Raw genomic sequence first — 22,926 nt, 5'->3', positions numbered from 1 at the left:
CTGCTTCTCTTCTGATGACAGCTCGCCTTGTTAGTGACCTGTCAATCAACGATTCTTTATCTTCTATTTTCTTCTAAATGGGGCCATTATTTACACTATTAACTTCAAATTTTGAAGAAGATTTTTTACTAGCGATTGAAACCATAGCGTTGTCCTAAAAACAACTTCTGTAATAAATCACAGAAGAAGTTTTCTCACTTTGTATTGAAATGAATGGACATAAATGCTTCTGCAGCCACCGTCAGCGCCCCCTGTTGGAATTTTCGGTAGAATGCAGCTTAAGGCACTTCCTGGTTTGACTCACTGCTCAGACCCGGAGGTTGCCGCCTGCTCCAAACAGGCAAAAAACCAAGATGGCAATGCCTGAAATGCCAAATTTGAGGCTTAAAAGTGGAATATGTGGAGCTCTCATCAGAGCACAAAGGAAGCAGACCACGCAGCGTTTACTCCAGCAGTTTAAGGAGATTTCCTCTTCGCCCACTAACATCCTACTTTCAGTTTGGTGGTTTTTCTACTTGCTGACGTGTTCCTTCCAAAATATACCAGCAGTGCTCATCTGCTTCCCAAAGGGACATCGATCTCAGGTCACTGAGTATGGGAAGCCATTGAAAGGCTCTGACAACTCTCCAATGTCCCTCGCTGGAGAAATAATGCATGAGCCTCTTCCAAATGACATCATCCATATTCGCATTTTAGTAAGGCATGAAATAGAGCCTTGTTGTTTCTGTGAGGATGAGAGGGAGTAAAGTGTTTGTTCTTAGTGGAAACTAAACAAAGTCAAATGAACACTAATTAACAAGCGAGGCATGAATAAGACAAAACAAAAACTTGCGGTTCAGACTTTTTTTCTGGTGCTTTTAGATGAGTAAACTCTGTAGCAAGCAGTGGTGGAAGAAGTATTCAGATCCCTTACTGAAGTAAAAGTACTAATACCACACTGTGAAATTACTCAACTACAAGTAAAAGTCCTGCATTCTAAACTTACTGAAGTAAAAGTACAAAAGTACCAGCAAAAAAAAGTACTTAAAGTATCAAAAGTAAAAGTTCTCATTGTACAGAATGCTTCAGATTGTTCTTAATACAGTATATTATTGGACTATTATTATTATTATTGATGCATTTATGTAAACAATGTTTTTATTTCCCCACTGTAGGACTTTTAACTAATTAATATACAGTTAGGATGTTAAAGTTTTGTCTAACTTTAATTTTATCATGTTTTTTATGTTAAATCTCCACCTGAAAAGTAACTAAAGCTGTCAGATAAATGTAGTGGAGCAAAAAGTAAAATTTTTTCCTCTTAAATGTAGTGAAGTACAAGTATAAAGTTACATAAAATGAAAATACAAGTAATCAGGTCTCTATTTAGAATGAGACCCTGTGTTTCAATGAGATTACCTGTATAAATAAAGGTTAAATTAAATAATGTTTTTTTTAAAAAGTACCGCAAAGTAAAAAAAAAAAATCAGTATTTAAGTCAATTTAGTTAGTCACATTCTACAACTGGTGGCAGGTTGTATTGGTTCCGAGTTTAAGCATGAAAAGTGCCTTTTTCCAGAAGTTTTAACGCCATTTTTCAGTCCTCCGCTAAAGCTCAAGCTAAAGCAAGTCTGTGATAAGATTTGATGTTAAGATATTTTTTCATTTGTTCCCCTCAATCCCCCACTCAAAGATGTTCTGCTTAATGTTGCTCTGGACTCAGATTTCAGATTTCACCCAAAATGAAAATCTGTTGCGAACTCCATTCTAGGTTGTGCTCCGGCATCCTTTGAATCTATTTTAACCTATTACATTTCCTTTTTTAAACATGAGGTTAACATTGTAGATTGAATCAAAATTATGCTACTTGTTTAGGGTTTTGTAAAATATAATGGTTTGGGTAAAATAAGTATGTTTGTTACATAATTGTATTTCACATTATCTAAGTTAAGTACGGGATAAACAGGATATAACTTTTGGAGGCTACAGAAGTTAACTTACAACAGAAAGACAAAATAATTAGTCAATAATTAAAAAAAAATCATATGCATCTGAAGCTAAAAAAAGAAGCCAAACATCTAATTTCCATCTCTTTGAATGACTGTTGAACAATGACACCCAAAAAGGAAAATATTCTGTTTCAACCCACGCATAAAAAAATCCTACTTTTCTAGTACTTTTCCCATGTTGTATAAATATATTTTTCTGTCCACTCTGACTACAAGTCCTTCCACAAATCTGTCTAGCATCCAGTTCTAGATCCAGCCTGTCATCAATCACAGTGTGCTTCCAATACATGACTTATCATCTGCAACCGAAAGCATTAATCTTAAATGATTAAAACATAAAATGTTTGTTTCTTACAAGTTTCGTACAAGTTTTCTAAGTGAAGTACGGGATGTACAGGATATAACTTTTGGAGGCTGCTGAAGTTAACTGACAACAGTAAGACAAAATTAATTAATTAATTAATTAAACCTTGATTTTTTTTTAGGTTTCACATGGGACACGAACAGCGGCCTCCTTGGAGAAACTTCTGTATTTGTTTAACCCGTCCCTCCTTGATCAGAAACATATTTGTGATCCATCAAAAATAAATGTAATCTGGGAGAAAATGCATAACCCTCGAAATGTAATTGACTATGCAGTTTCGTTGTATGGGAATGTAACTTTTATGCTTCTCAGCTGAAAACCATGCAAAATGATAGAAAGCTCAAGAAAAACCACGTAAGGGGATCTTAAGTTTTTGTCACGATTGTTCCCAAGGTCAAGCAGCAACATTTATACCACATTTAATCACTTATATTATGACATTTGATTGCTTAACTGCATTTATTCAATAATTTAAAAAAATACATATGCATCTGAAGCTAAAAAAAGAAGCAAAAATTCTCATTTCCATCTCAATATTCTGTTTCATCTCACACAAGCTCACAACAAAAACCTACTTTTCTTGTACTTTTCCCATGTTGCATATATATTTCCTTCAACAAATCTGTCTAGCATCCAGATATTCCCTCCTTGTATCCAGATCCAGCCTGTCATCTAACGCAGTGTGCGTCCAATACATGACTTATCATTTGCAACCAAAAGCATTAATCTTAAATGATTAAAACATAGAATGGGAAAGAATCCACAAGACATAATGTGTGATATTGCCAAACATGAATGAACTTCATCACTAATTATGTTTTGCATCCTCCTCGCAGTTTAATGCGCTCCTGTCGCATACTAATATTACCGTTTTAATTTGAAACTTGTCACTGGGAGAAAAGGGGGTTATTTTGAAAAATGCTGTTGTTTACAGCTTACATAATATCTTTGGGGGAGAGTAAAGAGCTCTTTAAACCCAGAGCTTCATTTTAACTTGACAGAGGCCTGTCACCAAATATCTGGATTGTGCTTTCAGTGGTTACGCAGGGCTGTGGGTGCTGCTATGTAGGAGTGACAACAAAAGAAAAGACTAGGGCGTATTTGCTTTTTTTTCCTGCCTCAAAATGTTAAAAAGATAAATCTTGCTGTTTGGCGGAGGGGAGTTCAAACTGGATTTTTTAAAAAAGGAAAAAGATCATAGCACAAGAAGCGAGTTTTTCTTCTTCTTTTACATCATCCTTGCTAAGATTAGCTCCCATTTCTCAAATGATGAATATCTCATTTTTAGAATGAATTTCTTCACAGGCAGGTAATGTGGTGACTCATAAGGATCTAGATGAGACCTTGGACCCATTAGTGTGAGCTGTGTGAATAACCAGGGGCGAGAGACCTTGTGGAGGTGGACAGCTCTGTCTCAGAATAAGCCTGCACCTCAAAACTGAAGGAGACTCACTAACAGCTTAACACGACCACAAGAAACTAATGGAGGATGGAACTTTGCCTTCAGGGGAAACCTGGGTTATTAGTCTAGTGGAGAAGCCTGACTGAAGTCCAGAGAAGGGAGGAAACTTTTTCCTCCCAACACCTGTCCCAGACACTTTGGCTCCCTGTTTGCATCTCTGAGGTGTGTGATTGCAATGCACGCTGAGCTTTGGGCAGCTGGTTCCATCCATTAGCCCTCTCATGAATCTGGTGCTTTAGTTGGATGGTGACGATGATGCTCCTGGAGCCCTCTGGCTGGATGTTGTATGGCTCTCTGAGGCAGAGTCGGTCCAGATGCTCTGCCCTGCTGCTGCTCTTGGTTTTCCTCCAGCGACATTAGCCGCCCCGGGCCCACGCTGTTGGAATCGCCGTTGCTGGCGGTGCTGCTGCTCGGGCAACGGGAGGAGCTGCGCGACGTCCGCTGCCTGAGGTTCTGGGAAATAGATCGATGGAGGTTCCTCATGGAGGAGCTGGCAGCCATGGAGGCCACCCAGGGGTGACGGATGGCTTGTTCTGCAGTCAGGCGGGTGTCCGGGTCCAAGGGCAGCAGGCGCTGAATGAAGTCCTTAGCCAGGTTGGACACCGAGGGCCAAGGCTGCGGAGTAGAAGAGAGGCAGTTCCTTCAGTGTGCACATAAAAACACTCACACTAGAATATGTCAACTCAGCCTACACACACAGACACTCTGGAATATCTGGACCAGGCGCCTGCACGGATTCAAAGCCTCTTCATGGCGGGATGAAAGATTTCATTCTAACAAAGAAATAAAACTATGATCCCTGTGCTCTGCAGGCCTAACAAGCAGAACTAAACTCAAAGGAAAGCTAAATGTCACTGGGCAAAGGGAAGCAGCGGTCTTGGCTGAATGAATACGGAGGCTGCGACGGAGGACAGCCCTGCCGTATGTGTGGGATTTGGGCACATGTTTATTCTAAGCCTGCATTAGATTCTCAATAAAAGCACCACACGAGGCACACTAGGATCTTGGGCTCTTTGTTAATTCAAATAGCAAATCATTCCCCTTGTCATGACCCAAGCTGACATTCAAGAATGCTTTGAAATCTGCCATGCCATCTTTCCAGTGGCAGTGTATGCATCAGAATCATTATCATAATTCAGAATCATTCAATTATTCATCACGGCCTTGGTTCTTTGTCATGAAGACAACATTGTGGAAGCCTGCCCCAGGAAATTGGTGACCTTTGTGCTTCCGTCTTACTTTAAGTGCAATCCCACTGGTGCAGACATTGAATTAGATTGACGGGGTTTCAGATTAAAGTGACGGCAGCAGAAGATTTGGCCCCAGCACAAAAACCCTTTGTGCCAAGTTGGGATTGTTTGAATTAAGTCAGGTAATAATAATTCATACACTGTGTCTTTAATCACTTCTATCTCTCTAAGATGCACAAATATTTCCACAGTCATCCTCCAATTAGCTGTAATATTCTCCACCGTGTCTGGCTGAGGAGAATAAAAGCTAAATACAGTAAAACCCGTGTGTGCAAAATTCTCTCATTCTTCGCTCAACCTCGCACCGACTAAATCTCACTCTTTAGGGAGGTCTCGCTCTCCATTTTAATCCCGAAATGCATTTCTCTCCCCGTTTTTTGTCTCTCGCCGAGTAATGACAATTAATCAAGCATGAAATTGACAATCGCGAGACTGTTGCCGGTGAGAGGAATTCAAAGAAGCAGGGACTTATTCTCACAGTGCACTGACTAGAGAGGAGTGTGTGTGCGAGCACAGCGCAGGGTGCAGAGCCGCCCCGCCAAACGAGTCATAAAAATGCCTCTCACTCAAACTTTCTTCTCATTGTGTTGTTATTTCACACCTGAGAAGCAGGCAGAGTGACACTCGGTTTCCCAGGGAAGGAGAGAAAGTGTTTGATTGAGCTCCCACGACTAACAAGTCTGACTTTCTTCCTCATCTAGTGCTGTTGGTGATTCGGTGAGACTCCTTATTACTGTACCATGAAAAATACACATTTGATGGCAGCTGTGGCTAGCAGGGGCCTTTTGTTCTCGATCTGAAATGATGGGGACATGCGAGTTTCTAGCGGGGAATGATGTGGGGGAAAGAAATCTTTAAAGAGGTAGCAAAAGTTTGCCTCCCTCCTGCTATCAACTTGCTACACTTAAAGAAGATGAGACATAACTGTGTTGTTTTCCTGGAACGAAGCCACCTGCAGGAAGTTTATCTCTCCCCCTTATTTCGAACATTTTTCACGTCAAAATACACAAAGGCTTTATTGTGTTTGGAGGAGGGGGCGAGAGCCGGTGTTATACATCACTGTTGAGCACAAAGCTAGCCGAAAGAGCGAGGAGACAAGTGGAGAGCAGATATGGCATGAGCGGCGGAGAAACCTACAGGGCTTGGCAACATCTTGTTAGAGCAGATGAGGAGCTGAGTGCGTCTGCAGCATGCTATATCTTCACCTGACACAGCCGTAATTGCAACAAATGAAGAAAACGCCACAAGGTTGGCTAATGTGATCACGAGAATAATGCACTTTTGAGTAATGAACTGAGTCCCCGCCTCACAATTTACTCACATCTGATTCACCTGGAAGCTTTTACTGAGATATAAAGCCAGCTTTAAATATGCCTCATCATAATGAGTCCAAATGGGAAAAGGTGGCCTGCTGCTAATTCAGGCGAAAGTCGCAGCTAAACCACCTTAATCAAAATATCAATACCCGGATGCAGAGAGAGATTGGGCTGTCATGTGTAATACACTGTGGCCAAGTGGAGGCTGCTGGGTTTGTTCACACGGTGCTCACTAGGGGGCAGACTGGGCTAACCGTTAGCTAGGTTGCCCTGCTGCTGCTGAGGGATGCAGATGTTTGGGTTGGGCCAGGAAAGTGTGTCTTCAATAACACAGCAGCAGAATGCAGAGGAGGTTACCAGGCTGCTGTCTAGGCTTATGCAGCTTTCAGACCTGTGCTCTACATACTAAAGGCTGCCGTGACATGAGCACACATGCATGTGAGCAGACGCACGAGAGAAATCCACTTATACACTCACACACATCGGATGAGATGTCCTGATTCTGTGCGAGGGAAACGCTCCGTCCTACGTGCGCCGAGCGGATTGAGTGATAAGGTGTGAAAAGCCCCCGAGGCTGCACCCGCACTCTCCCTCTGTCCTCTCCTTTCTCTTCCCTCCTGTCTCCTCCATCTATCCACGACTCCCCTGCACCCTCCCGCTGTTGAGTAAACACATCAGTGTGAGTCTGCACTACAGGTCTGCAGGCCAGGGGCTGTCGCACCAGTGGGGGTGTATGCACAGTGTGTATGTGTGTGTGCATGTGTGCATGTGTGTGTGTGTGTGTGTGTGTGTGTGTGTGTGTGTGTGTGTGTTGCTTGTGCAGTGGGGAAGGAGCGGGGGATGCTGGGGAGACAGAGGAACCTGGTTCGTGGGCAGGTGCCAGGGGCCGTTTGCATTTCTTAGTGAGTCTCACCTCCATCTTACTGCTTAAACCCCCAGCCCACCCACACACTCACACACACACACACACACACACACACACACACACACACACACACACTGCCGCTCCCTATTCTGCTTCAATAAACACACAAGGTTACAGATACTTTTAAAAGAATGTTTGTAATTGCAGCCCTTGAGTATTCATTTGCATACCAAAAGAGTAGAGTAACTTTCAAAAATTTCTAAAACTGTCCGTCTGGAAAAATAGTACCTGAAGTTATTCCTTATTCATTAAAGCACTTTGCTGAATTTTTATTTATGATCTTGTGGCATTGATGAATAACAAACGGAGTTTAAATTTGCAACCGATTGACTTACAGAGTGTTACATATGGTTATTCAGCTCATACTTGACCTGTTTAGAAAAAGACTTTTAGACTTTAAATAAATAACTCGCTGTGAATAAATAAACATGATTTGAATGGATTCATGATAGAACCTCCACAGGTGATCAAAAAATTAAAGGAATTTAGCAATGCTGCTTTGTACGGGGTTACTTTTGTGTCTATTATGCGATCGAACCAAATTCAACCCTGATTCCAAAAAAGTTGGGATACTATGTAAAACGTAAATAAAAGCAGAATGCATCAAAATTGTATTACGTTTTTCACAGTGTCCAGTTAAAACTGGCCGAGAGACATGTGTTTCATCTTCCAGCTAGATCCTGCATGTGGGATTCAGCTCTACAGCAAGTGAAACTCTAAACATTAAAAGCAAAATTTTAGATTTGCCATCAAAGAATTTGATCTGCATTAATATATTTTAATTACGTTTTTCTTTTTTCTTGCGAGGAACATTTTTGTAATGCAGTGTGGAGAAGTTTTGTTCCCAAACCTAAAAAAACTATATATCCATATCATGGCAATTTTTCAAAAGAAAATTAAAATTTTGGTTTTAATTTGTATTTTGATTTGCCAAATGGTTTCCCCTTTCCTATACTGCTTTTTCTTATTCATCATTTACAGGTTCTTGTTGTGTTCTGTTATTTTAGGGTGAAAAGGTCCTGGATTTGAGTAGAGCAGCTGGCTCGGCCTTTGTGTAAGTGTACAGCACTTAGCACTTTCCAGTTTCTTTTCACAATGCAAGAAGACACAGGTCAGAAGCCTGTTACAAGAAGCAGATTTACTGAGTTAACGGATAACAAAAAAAAGTATTTTTTAACATCTTGTTCCAAACTCCAGATTTGTATGTTGCTGAATTCTGCAACTTCCCGGTCTGAGCGGTGAAGCAAACCAGAACTGCCTTAAGCTGCATTCTTTTATAATTCCAGCAGGGGTCGACAACGGTCGTTGCAAAAGAACTCCGGTCCTATCTATCTCAATACGAAATGTGACGACTTCTCACTTGATTTATTACCTCAAAAAAATTCTTGTGGCAACATTATGGTCTCAATCGCTAGTTTCAAATCTTCTTCAAGACAATATGATGTTAATTGTGTGAATACTTGTCCTATTTAGAAGAAAATAGATGATAAAGAAGAGGCGTTTGCTACTAAATCGGCGTGTGTTTTCTGTGTTTTCGTCTCAGAACTTTGACCCTTTAATCGTGTGTTTTCAGTTCATGACAGTTTATTTGAACATTTTGTTCATTTAAAACTGTCTTGTTCAGTGTTCGGTTGTACTAAAAGACACTCCAAGGAGTCCGCTGTTGATTTTTCCAGTAAGAAACATGCATTTTGTCATAGAGTTTATTTTTAGATACACCCATCCTTGCACAGCCCCAATCCAAATATGGTCTCTCTCAGTTTCAATAAACAAAGATGACTACAGCTGTAACTTCAAACTCAATGCTTCAAACGGGCAGTCCACAAACCAACGATGACGTCACTGTGACTACGTCCATTATTTATATACAGTCTGTAATCTTGAAACAGCACTTCGATTAAATTTAAACTATCGTTGTAAATATAAACGTGTTTGTCTATGTGGGATTACAGCCTGTGATGCTGTATTTCAGACTCTCTTTGCACTCTGACTGCAATTTCTCATGTGATCATATCGTGTTTATTCTGGTGCAGCCCTGCTGTCAGGGGAGGTCAGAGGGTACAGACGCCCGAGGCCCGAAGCCCAGAGGGGGATCCACACAGAGGTCTGTAGCTGACCCTTAAATGGGATCAAGTGCAACAATTTAATGACTGACTTATATCACTGACAAAACAAGTTTATATGACAGAATTTAATGTAATTAAAACATATTTCAACTTGTCACCCACTAAAGATGTAAAGCAAACAGGCAAAATGTCTCATAAAAAAAGAGAAGCCAGCATACAGAGAGAACACTAAAATAAGATAGATAGATAGATAGATAGATAGATAGATAGATAGATAGATAGATAGATAGATAGGTAGATAGATGAGTACATTCATCATTCACCATTCATTCAATAAAATACTGAGGTAGAATAAATAAAAACAACAATAAAAAAAACACAGAATAGGACAAGGACACTTAAGAAGTTAAAAAAAAGATCAGTTGGTAGGTTGGCAAAATGATGGTAATTATACTGATGATATGATGGCAACAGTGCTATAGTGACTAGACAGAATATACTACTAATAATAGTACAGCATATAATATATAATATAATAAAAGGACCACAGAGGCAATGGCCACATTTCTGGCCAAAAAAACAAGTATGAGAAAGCATCAGGTATTACAGGCGAAGCTGAATGAGCTTATTTCAAATTGCCCACGTTGGTATTAGAGTGGGTGTGTATGTGACGGTAGTGCTGGAGTAGGTGTGGGTGAGGGGCCCAATTTGGAAAATGTTGTCCTTGTGTCCCTAACTCCTAATGGCTGGCCTCTTCAGGTTTTTAGGTGGCATGTCACAGTAGGAAAAAAGCACAGGTGTAATTAATCACATTAATACTGGCTGATTTCCTTTCAGTTGCCTTGGTTTCAAGGTCTTGATATTGTGTGTGTCACTCAGACATGACGAACTGGAACATTTGGATAGAATGGAGCTATTGTTAATGCTATTAGGAACACCTGTGCTTTTCTTATTATGACGAGTCAACATGTCTGACGTGCATCGTTGTAATAATGTCGAATTACACTGACAAGTATCACCTTGAATCAAAAAAACATCACTCCATTACTACTGTGGCCCTGTTCAGACTTGCCATTAGAATGACTTGCCACACGCATCTTGAATAATCGCTTATGTCAAGTTAGCATCGCACTTGATTTGACAAAAGCTTTTAAACAGCATAGAAGCACGTGTCTCTATAGTCTTGTTCATGAATTTAAAGGCAGAAATGGAGTAGCCAAACTTTTTGTGCAGTGTGTGGCAGGAAATGTAAAGTAAAGGATACAGTTTGCCCATGAATAAACACCGCAGCTCCTCAAGAACAAACAAGTTCCCGTGTCTTGCTTCCCAGCTGCCGAGCAAAAGTGAAGGGAGAGTCTGTGGGATTACAGAGCGTGCTCCTCTCTGGCTCTGTGAGGACGGCACACTCTGCTCAAGTTGCAGTATGAAGATAAACATATTTATTCTATGCCTTTTTATTGTGCATCATCCTGGTGTTTACATGCTTATTGTTGAAAAAAAAAAAAAAATAGACGTGAAGCATTAATAAATAAACACTTCAGGTTGCATTTACGTCTGTGAGACGGAGCTGAGACGTGAGTCTGCACAGAGCCGGTGCAGACAGCAGCACGGCTCAAAATGAGAGCGTATTTGTTGTGTGAGACGTGTGAAAAATGCTTGCGGTCCACATACTGGGTAAGATTACAGTAATGTCTCTGAGAAAATCCTGCATATTTGTGAATTTGGGTACATTTTATGAAAATATATTGTCTGTTGGGGCCCGTCTCTGATGCTTTTGTGGCACACAGAGCCTCAAAGAGCTGGAGAACAGAAGATCAGATCTGTGCAGAGTCCTGGAAAAAAAATGCACAATACACGATTCACTCTCAGTGGTTTCTGTGACTTCAGAAATGCAGCAGCAGCAGCAGCAGCAGCAGCAGCAATGCACTTGTTTTGGTCGTGGAGCGTTTGTTTTTCTGTCTATTTACATAAAGAGTTGTAAAACTCTGCAGATCAAGGCTGGACATCAGTTAAGTAGATGTTGTGTAATTCTTTGTAAGATATATAAAAATATCAGGCATATAGCAGTTAAAAAATGCATCACATATGATTTGACAAACACACAATTTAACCAACAGTCACAGCCTCTCTGTAGTGGAAAGCTGCTTGATTAAGATAGGAGCTGCTTTGATTTAGGAAATCCCAATGCACCAGATTGGAAGAAAACGGGAAACCCTGAGACCTTATGTACAAACATTAGGTATAATAGTACCAGGAATAGAATACTGTGCAGTTGCTGTTCAGATCAAGTACCTGTTTGTGTATCTTGAGTATTGTATCTGTTTTTTGATACTTTCATTAAATTCCACACAGGCATGTCTTTCTAAGAAACGCTTGTCGTCTGTTAAGATTTTTCACAACAAAGGCCGTCCTTAATGTGGCCCAGAATGCATTTGTGCACATTCTGCTAAAACAATGTGCCAATATGAGGCCCAGACGTCTCCAAATATGGTAAGAGTAAACATATCTGAATGCATCCTCAATGCAACTTGATTGCATTTAAGGGATGTTAAGCTAGTCATGTAAAATGCGTGTGTGTGCTAATTGAGTGCCAGTGTGAGAGTCATGCCACTTTCCCTAAGTTTTGGTGCTCAACCGCTGGTAAAAGTAGCCACCTTTGCAGGATGACATGAGCTTTCTGTGCTGCAGCATTTCTGAGTAAAACTGGAGTAAGTTGGGTTGGCTGAGTTCTTGTTGCAGCACACCTGGGTTCAAATCGGGGCCGAGGTCCCTTTGCTGCATGTCTTCTCCTTCTATTTGGTCTGTCACTATCAATAAAGAATGAAAATGCCAAAAAATAAAATAAATACATCCTGGCAGGAGACCATGGAACAAGATGGAACAACATGTGTCTTTTGGTTAATTAAAAGCATTCATTTCTAAGGATTCTGTTTTTCCAAAAAGGGCCATGTGGCTGCAGGTTTTCCTTCCAACCCATCAGAAGCAAAACATGCATGAGCCATTTAATCAACTGATCTCAGGGTTCAAACAGCTGATCAGTCGGATCAGGTGTTGATTGGTTGGAAATCTGCAGCAATAGTTTGGACATGCCTTGTAGAACCTGATAATGTAATAAATTCCCGATAATGTAATAACCCCGATAATGTAATAAAAATCTGCACTTGAGTCCATTGAAAATGTAATAAAACCTGATAATGTCATAACTTCCCGATAATGTAATAAAGTGCATTTCCCAATAATGTAATACACTTTTTTACCAATAATGTAATAAAGTATAACATTAATGGCAGGTTATTATATTATCAGGTTAGCCTTCATTTCACAAGTCCTGATAATGTAATAATTCCCCAATTTTGTAATAATTTAACAGCAGACCACCCATAACTTGGGTTCAAGTGGTGATACTGTGTAGGCAACTCTAGCTCAAGAGCTCTAGCGCCACCAACAGGTCAAAGTTGAATGTTTATTAACTTTTGACCCGTTCATCCGTTTTTCACAAACGAGGTATCCATGACAACCGAATGCATTCAACAGCTTCTTGAAATCTAAAGGTGCTTGGTGTTATATTTTATTACATTATTGGTAAAAAGTGTATTACATTATTGGGAAATGCACTTTATTACATTATCGGGAAGTTATTATATTATCAGGTTTTATTACATTTTCAATGGACTCAAGTGCAGATTTTTATGATTATCAGGGTTATTACATTATTGGGAATTTATTACATTATCAGGTTCTACATGCCTGTTCTACACTATAGAGAAAAAAACCGTTGAAAACCGTGATATTTTCTCTGACAATCATGGTGAAAACATCCCTTGTGCATTCACACCCATCCTTAGAGCTGTCCACTTGTGATGGATGCATGTTAATGCCAGGTCTTAACAGCCCCTGTGAAAGGCATCAGATGCATCATGCAGGTGTCTGTGTCAATGTTGCTCAGTGGGTGGACAGCTCATTTCAAAATGAAACTCTTCAAGTCAAGTTTAATATGAGAAGGGAATTGCTCAGGCTGTTGAAGCTGTTCTTGTCCCAAGGAGAAGCACCCTTCTGATCGACATGAAGAACCCTTGTGATGGCAGAGGTCCACATTTTGTGGACACTTGTGAACCTTCGTCACACATTACAACATTATTATCAGCGGAGCTGTGTTGTCAGTCTATCACAGAGGGTGGATACTTGCACATGAGGGGGAGAACGAGTGTCTTGTCAACATGGAAATGTGATTGATGGCTGCTCCATCAAGCCCTGGACCGCTACTCAGCCATGTATGATGTCTTCATATTATGTGAATTTATAGATTGATGTCTTCACTGGGTTGTAAGACGTGTGGGGCCCTCTCCAATGTGTTTTTGTTCCCGAGCATGTTTCTCCACCAGTGTGGCCTACATATGAGCTGTGTCGAAAGCCACCATGAAAAACGTGAAATAAGCCCTTGCATAAATGCTATAAGGATTTTGCACTATTGTTCAGTTGGTGGTCAGTGCAGCGGTAAACACAGGGATAATAGTCCAGGGCCTATGTAAGGGAGCCTCTTGTATGCCAGACTAAAATGTCACACTGCAACCCTGAGAATCGGGCCAGGCTTAAAGCCCAGTGAATAATCCAGCCTTGGGTGTAATCAGCGTGAAAGAACAAGCGCGAACTCACCACTGAGCTCCACAGAATAGGCTGTTAAAAATACCCACTTCAGTTGTATGACAGAGGGGAAAAAAACAACATGCAGGGACGTCTTTTTCCCCATTTCGAAGCATCCTCAAAGAGCAAAACCAAGCCGAAACTCGAGACACCACAACAAACTTTCGCATATCCATTCTTGTGCTTTACAAGGTGGCAGAGGAAGGGATGAAGGATGAAAACAAGGGAAAATTGTTGCCACACCTGCATTGCTACATGCTCAGTTGAAAATTCTTGCTCTGAAACAAGGCAAGGATGGAATAATGTAGCTATTTCTGGTCGTTCTAATAGCACAATGATTAAGGTGTGAATCATTCTTGTGCAGCGAGTAGATGTAACAGCCATATGTGAGCGGATGTGTTGTTTAGGTTGGATAATTTTAAAGCATGCACATCATACACAACGAGCCAGATTGTGTTGTGGGGAACAGGCAGAAAGTCAAAACGGAAATGGCAGATGGGTGATTTACTTATTTTTTATTTTATTTTTTTTAAACAGAGATAAACTAGATGCAGAAACAGTCTTATTCTTTGGGTTAAACCTCAGCCAGCCAAATATTTAAGAGCTTTTCTAGGTAAACTGTGTCTCTGAGCTTTTGTTTATCATCCACAAAACAATATAAAAAAGTTAAAAAACTAAAAGCAGAGGTCGAGTCTACATGATGTGAAAGAATCTGTAAGCATTATGAGAACGACAACCTTTTTTATGAACAAAATATTTCTCAAAAACTACTTGAACAGTGTGCATTGGCTACTTATTTTCACTTTGTAAGCACAGCCCTTTAACATAACAACAATCAAATGCATCTAAAAACACTGAAAGACACTTTTGCTGAAATGCAAAAGATATCAGACAAAACAAACAATAAAATCAAGATTTGTCTCTGAGAGAAAATGTATGTAGATGGCAGTGTTGGCGAGTAGGGATCTATATGCAGTGGTGGAAGAAAAAATTCAGATCCCTTCAGTATGCCACAGTGTGAAATGACTCCACTACAAGTAAAAGTCCTGCATTCAAAACTTACTTAAGTAAAAATACAAAAGTATCAGCATCAAAATGTACTTAAAGTATCAAAAGTAAAAGCACTTGTTATGTGAGTTGACCCACTCCCAAATATAGTTGTTCCCAAATATGTGTAAATGTGTGTAAATGAACTTTAGCAAGCTTCTTTGTGGTGTATTTATATTATATAGCTTGTTTTTCCATGTTTGTATATTTTCAAGGTGTTTTACAATGTTGTGATGCTTTTATTTTGAAAAGGTGCCATCCATTGTGAAACGGGTGCTTTTATTTTGAAAGGTAGCGACAGGAAATAAAAGGTGTAACAGTTAAATCAGAGTTATTTAACGTTAATCAACGGCTCTGGGTTAAATGAAAAACGAGTGCTTCATAATTCATATAAAGTTGACATAAAGTATTAAGAAGGACACAGAGTTTGTTAAAGTTTATTTTCTTCTGTCATATATATTAGTGGCTATTTTTGTTAACTTTTGTACAAGTGTTTATTTGCTGATTACTTTTGATGCATTTATCTCAGCAGCTTTTTACTGTCATCAAGGTAGGGTTAACTTTAACCAGTTAATATACTGTTAAGCGGTTTAATTCATAAATATTGACCTGAAAAGTAACTAAAGCTGTCGGCTAAATGTATTGGAGTAAAAAGTACAATATTTATCTCGACATGTAGTGGAGTAGAATCATAAAGTTACTTATGTGGAAATACTAAAGTACAGTACTTGAGTAAATGTACTATTGCTGGTCGTTCAGCTACATCCATGATGATTTATGTAGTTTAATTGTTCTTTTTGTGCCCTTAAAAAGGAAAGCAAGTATTTTTCTTTTTTTCTTTTACTGTTGCTTCTCTTCTATAATTGAACCAGCTTGGAGCAGCCATGTCTGTTTTTTCTTTCATTCTGACCACGGTGAAGGTCGATGAATGTTCAGGAAACATTCAGGCAGCCACCAGCACACACCTGACAACACCAGAACTGACATTTCTTTCACTTTGCCATGAATAGTGTGGTTTTTTTTTTGTTTGTTTGTTTATAAATGACTCATGAACATGGGCACTTTTTTGCAGTAAACTAAAAAAAAATGCCACATGCCATCAAGATGCCACTTAATTTTTTTTCTAATTTTTAGAATTTGGTATCACATGTACTTTGTAAATTTTTATTATCATTTTTCAGTTTGAACTGCTTTTTCTATGCAGTTTTAGTTCATCAAACCAGATTTCTTCCCAGGGCAGCTTAGCTGTTATCAACTTAACTAGTAGTTGGTGTCACAGACTTTATATTGCTATTATGTATAGAGTTAAAATTGTCACTCCTTTACAGTAAATTAGCACAATGTACAACACATGAAGGAGTAAACTCTGATGCAAAAAAAACCCCCAACAAAGTCAAGATTGCAGTATTTCCGTGAGATGCTACTTCACATTTTACATTCTTTAAATAGATTAGATTCCTTAGATTTCTTCCCATGGTAGCTTTGCTGTTGTTCAACTTGACGTTTACAATCTGAAATACTATAGTTATTTGATTATATCCATTCAATAGAATAAAATAGAATATCTGTATTGTACACATGGTCTGTAATGCAAATATCCGTATAAAGTTGCCTGTTATTATAAATGTAAAAGAGCTAGAGCAAGATATATATACTTGCCAGACATTCCCAATCACATTCTGCTGGTGTTTCATTTCAAAATCATTTTGCAGCCTTAAGTGCAGTTATGGGTAGAAACTTTCTTAAAAAATCTGTTTGTCCATGTTTGGATTGTGCTGAAACGCCTGCCTGAGGGCAGCTGTTCAAACAGAAAGTGTCCAGGGTGAGATGGATCTTTCTGAGTTGTAGCACCAGCTGGACCTGCTACATTCCCATCAACCACCACAACCTCTGCACTTTTAGTTTCTGACCTGCAACACTGAGGGGAAACTAAAATTGGCATTAGATAGAAAATTGTGTCTTGCAAAATCATGACTGGTCTCCGCTCAAAATCGTCAATTTAGGGCGTTTCTACATGCGGCAAAATACGACTCACATTTGGGTTTTTGACTGTCAGACCACCATCATCCTGCTGACGTAGTATTAATGGTGGACGGAGGGGAGGTGGATGGGTGGTACTTTCACCCAGGAGAAAGGGGTTCGTGAAAAATAAAAGTAAATTAATTTTTAAGTAACTTTAACACTTATCTGCTGTACTCTACTGCCCTTACTTTTTAACTACGCAATGTTTGACTTGTGCTTTTTATTATTTTATCTATTTTCTTATCCTGCTGTATCTTATTTTATCTTATTTGTATTTTTATTTCCCTGTTTTAATTGACTGTTTTTACTGTTTTCAATTGTGTCTTGCTGTTTTAATGTGTATGTAACGCACTTTGAATTACCTTGTGTTGAATTGTGCTATACAAATAAACTTGCCTTGCCTTAAGTAAGTTCTGTGGCTCACATCACCCTCGTAACTTTTTCACTTCCAGCTTTTTTATTTGTTCATTTACTGTTTAAACTTAACGCCTAACCAGGAAGTTTTTCTCCCTAAACCTAGGTCAGTGGTTTTGTATCCTTAATTCACTGAAACTGTGGCCTTTTTTACAACCACAAACTGTTTGTGTATGTATAATGATGTGGATAATCTCGCTGATATGAGTCGTTTTGGGTGGTATTAACAAATGAGATCTTATTGTGCAGAATCATGACTATGCATGTACACAGCAAAATTTAACACTTTTTCTGAGTGTATATAGTTCTCACGGATTCAGAGTTTAAATTACACTTTGAAAAGTGTTAATATTTTAACTCTTTCATATTTGACACCCTTGGTGTTGTTTTGTGACACCACATAAGTGCACTTTTAACTCGAAATTGTGTTATTCCCTTTCACTGTGAGTGTTAATTCTTAACATACATTGTGTTATGTGACACAATAAAGTGTATTTTTAACCCTAAAATCATGTTATTTCCTTTTACTAATGTGATAATTAACATTCATTGTTTTGTTTTACGATACATTAAAAGTGTATTCTGTTTTTAGCCGAACATACAAGTCACAAAATCTGAAAATCAACTCCAACTGAAGTGAATCTAACTCAGGTGTCAAGTGTTAACATGTAACAACGCTGGCAGAGCTTTTTTTATCAAGTACAACTCCAAAATCAACACTCACCAACTCAAAATTATTAACACTGAAAAAACAACACTACAGATTTTGCTGTGTATTTCCCATGGATACTGAGCTGATAATCATGGTAACACTTTACAATAACCATAATTTATAAATGGTAAACAGATAGTTTATCAATGTTTAATCATCATTTATAAACCGTATATAGGCCATTTAGAATGGTAAATACATCATTTATTAATGTTTAACAAACTAAATCATTTATAAATGGCAAATAGATGGTATATTATTGTAAGTTTATAGTTACTTTACCATTACCAAAAATTAAATTATAATTAATAGTTCATTAATAGTTTTAGTTGCACTCATTTGAACATTTGAACACCATATTAAGTATGTTAATGATTTCAAAATGATTCATATACCTTTAAGAAATTGGTTGAAAAAGATTAAACAATTAAATATGTATAGCTAACTTTGTGAATGGTTAATAAACCATCTATAAACATTATTTAGTCGGTTATTGTAAAGTGTTACCATAATCATTTGATAATTTATGCTTCAAGATCTTCCATTTGCTACAAAAACAAAAAACTCAAGTCCAATGTTCAATAAAAAGCCAAATTAACTTACATCTCCATGGAAGCTGTACTTTCCTCTCACAATGGATCTGTAGAGCCGCGTCCGACTGTCGTCCTCAAACGGCATGGATCCACTCAGCACTATATATGTGATCACTCCCAGGGCCCACATGTCCACTGCACAGGAGTAGGGTTTCCGCAGCAACACCTCAGGGGCCATATACTCAGGGGTCCCACAGGTGGTTCTGAGGGACCAAGTCCTATGATCTCCCCTTGAAATGTCACACCCTGCGCTGCCAAAAGTGGCCAGCCCAAAGTCTGTCACGAGCAGCCTGGAGTCGGCCCCGGGGTGGTAGTAGAGGAGATTCTCAGGCTTCAGGTCTCTGTGGGTGATACCCAGGTTGTGCAGATATCCCACCCCCTCCAGAACCATCCTGAGGGCCTGGGTGGCGTCCCTCTCTGTGAAGTGGCCCCTGCTGACGACACGATCCAACAGCTCGCCACCTGTTGCCAGCTCCAGCACCATGTAAACCCGCTGCGGGAACTGAAACACCTCGATCAGCTGAATCACATTAGAGTGGCTCACCCTCTGCAGCACCGCCAGCTCCGAGGCGCACACCTCACGGCCCCCCGGGGCCTCTACCTCCATCATTTTAATGGCGAAAGGCTGCCGAGTCATCCTGTGCTCCACGCGCACAACGCGGCTGAAGCTCCCCCGACCGATCAGAGCCTTGATGTCGTATCTGACAGGGCAGGAGGGAAAAGATGAGTCATTACAGCATAACTATCTCATGATACACTGTTGCAAAGCACTCAGTGTCTCTCACTGCAGCTGCAGCCGTGATGTATGGGACCATATCTGCATCATGGTGTATGGCGTACTGCGGCTAGTCAACCAGGAATATTCATGTATGGATGTATGTAGAATGATTTATATTAGCAACAAGGCAATATATATATATATATACATATATATGTAAAGAACAAATAACTTGAATATATATATATAAAGTCAAAATATAGATTTTTTAAACATATATATATATATATATGTGTGTGTAAAGAACAAATAACATGAATATATACATTAAGTCAAAATATTGATTTTTTAAAACATATATATATATATATATATATATATATATATATATAAAAAGTCAAAATATAGATTTTTTAATATATATATATATATATATATATATATATATATATATATATATATATGTGTGTGTGTAAAGAACAAATAACATGAATAAATCTGCATGGACGTAAGCAATAACATGACTTGAGTTGAATAACATTAGCTCTACTGTGAGATTTCGTTTTTGCTCAAAAGGATGGAACAAACCTTTCCAACGACATCATTAGAATATACCGTCGAAAAAGAGCGAGGAGAAAATTGCTCAACTTACCAAAATTTTTTGTGAAAAACACATTAACAGAAAAAAAGCAGATTCAAAACAGAATGGCATCCTACATTTCCAACAACACAATATTGTACAAAATAAGGCATTTCCTTGTGTGTTTACTGCAATGTCTTTTTCCATCTGCATTTAGTCTCCACTACTAGTTTTAAGTAGGATATATATATATATATATATATATATATATATATATATATATATATATATATAATCAGATCTGATTATATATATATATATATATATAATCAGATGTAGAGGGAGACATGCATGTCTCTTAAAAATATCAGTTTCATGACTTTAATTGTTTCCACGCTTTCATCTGACAACTACAGGAAGCCAGGCTTCAGGTATAACAAGACTCAGGCATCTCAAATAAGTGTCGTCTGTTACCGCTAATAAATTGTGTTGCATGAAGGTTTGTGGTGGCAGGTTGAGTGACTGAGAAAGCTGGTGACATTAACAGTCTTTCACGAGCGCAACGAATGCTTTTAATAAGTCACTTCTGCTTGTGTTGTGTGCTGCAAAGATCTATTTTTGAATGAATATTGAGAACTGGCTGCTGACAGGGTTGAGATAATATTAGTTGTTTACAAGAGCTGCTCGGTTATTGAGAATTTCTCTTTTCTATTTCCTTTCTTAACACTGTGAAATTTGACAGACAAAAGCAGGTCACTTATCAAGTATGATTAAAAAAATCTTTTGAGATTATAGTTATTTATTTGTCCACATTTTAACAAAAAAAAATATATATATTGTCAGGTTCTCTCAGATTGGAAGCCCAGGAGTAAACACACACCAGAGAAAAAGACTTGTCTCAATGCAGTCTCACAGGTATCCATGAAATAGCCACGGATTCGCTTAACTCAAAATCTGTGGAATAGCCACGGAATCACTTAAATTTCCGTAAAAACTGACACGGATTTCGCTACAATGCAAGTTAATGACAGTCATATCCCGTGGCTATTCCATGGATATTTTTTCCTATTGGTTTGTGTCCAAGTCACGTGACTTTCAAGGTCCCGGCGGTCAGAACAAAAAACATGGCGGTTAAAAAAATCAATATTTTGACTTAGTTTCTGCACAAAAATGGATTTTGATTACATTTCTAGCAAGAAATATATGTTTTACTTTCTAAATATTCACTCAGCGAATGTACATTATCACTTTGTCACGAAGATCTCGCCAGAAAAGCATGATCCGCTGTGTTTTATTTTGAAATCCCCCTGATCCTCTGTGTATTTAACGGATCAAACCTTCGCCCATTACATGCCTTGTGTCTGAGGTTGATTTGCTGATCAACATATTATTCTGTTGCAGCGGGAGACACTAATGTTGACAAAGTGACCACTTACGATCAGATTTGTCCGCTGTTTTATTTTGTAATCTACCGGATTTGTAGTGCGATCTCATGGACGTGCTGCTCTCCTGTTTTAGTTAAAATATCTTCATTAAACAAACATTGTTGTCTTTTTTTTTAGCATAGATAATATACATGGAGTGTAATTATTTATTAGACAGTGTGTGATATTTGACCATGTTGTCTAAACAGGATAACTTCTGTGAGAAAGACAAGCTACTATCTAGGATTGTCAAAAGCATCGCTACTCAAAAAAGTATCGATACTAAAACGTTGTATCCGGATACGATACTCATTTTCAAAAGTATCGATGAAAAGTGTTATTTTCTCTCTTGAAGTCCCAGAATGAAGCAGAGAAAAGTCGACTTATCAAGCTTGCCTAATATTGTGCACAGCATGCAAAATATTGTTCTAATTGTTATTGTTTATTGTAATTAATTGCACTACCTCAGACCTGAAGCTTGTTATCATAGTTGCAGTTTCTTTTTCCACAGTTTTTATCATAAATATTTAACTTGTGGTTCTGTTAATTTTTACATGTTGCATTTTTCTTGTTAATAAAAATATTTCTGTTAAATTTTGGGGTCTTTGTTTTCATCCTTGTGGTATCGAAAATGGTATTGAGTATCGAATATTTTCCTGAGTATCGGTATCGAGTTGAAAATTTTAGTATCGTGACAACCCTACTGCTATCTGCCTTCTTATAGTTATTCAAATATAACATATTCTGACAAAAATAAGCTATTTAATAATGGATTCAAAAACCTTACCTGGCAGTCACACGTGGATCAAACTTGTCTTTATATTTTGCAACTCTGTCCCGAGGTCGTCCATCTTTGAGTATCTGCTGTTGGCTGTTTGATGCTGGTGGAGGATTCTTAACGTTGGTGGAAAACCACAGACCTCTTTGCTTCCCTGCACACTTCTTCTTCTTCGGCTCATCATCATCATGATGTGCTTTACTAAAGGCCACAAGCGATTGCACTACACTCACATAGCCCTTCTTGGATGCCTCAGGCAGCACCTTACTATTCCCACAACCCATCACTCAGATGCAGCAAGCCTCCCAATGGAGGGAGCAAAAAAAAAAAACCAAACTACATCTGGTTTAAGATGAATGTAGAAGAAAAAAAAGATGGCAAAAAAAGATGCTTACATGGCAGCAGCTTTTTCCTGCTTGAGGAGACATGCATTCATACAGGTGTTGCTTGAGGTGCGAAAACAGCAACAGAAAGCTCCACCTACTCAACAGCTCGGTGGTTGGCAGGAGTGTGAACGCACCCTCTCGCTCACATATGTGGTAAAAGTTTCAGGTACACAGAAAGGACTTTGAAGCTTTTGTCACTCAGTAACAGTAAATTAGCATGATGGACAACACATGGAGGAG

The 22,926-nt window shown here is 38.7% G+C and overlaps 1 protein-coding gene across 1 annotated transcript; it reads right to left on the bottom strand.

The window, feature by feature from the left end:
* Window positions 1-835: 835 nt before the first annotated feature.
* LOC131962423 (serine/threonine-protein kinase H1-like) lies at window positions 836-22,584 on the bottom strand. Its single transcript, XM_059327425.1, has 4 exons — window positions 22,310-22,584; window positions 18,811-19,501; window positions 4,204-4,429; window positions 836-870 (listed from the first exon to the last, which is right to left on the bottom strand). The coding sequence occupies exons 1-4, from the start codon at window positions 22,582-22,584 to the stop codon at window positions 836-838; spliced, it is 1,227 nt and encodes a 408-aa protein (XP_059183408.1).
* Between the last annotated feature and the right edge of the window lie 342 nt (window positions 22,585-22,926).

This window comes from Centropristis striata, chromosome 23, assembly GCF_030273125.1.
Source record: "Centropristis striata isolate RG_2023a ecotype Rhode Island chromosome 23, C.striata_1.0, whole genome shotgun sequence".
NCBI classification, from domain to species: domain Eukaryota; kingdom Metazoa; phylum Chordata; class Actinopteri; order Perciformes; family Serranidae; genus Centropristis; species Centropristis striata.
Note: the sequence above shows the minus strand (reverse complement) of the source record. Positions and strands in the feature narration are given on the sequence as shown.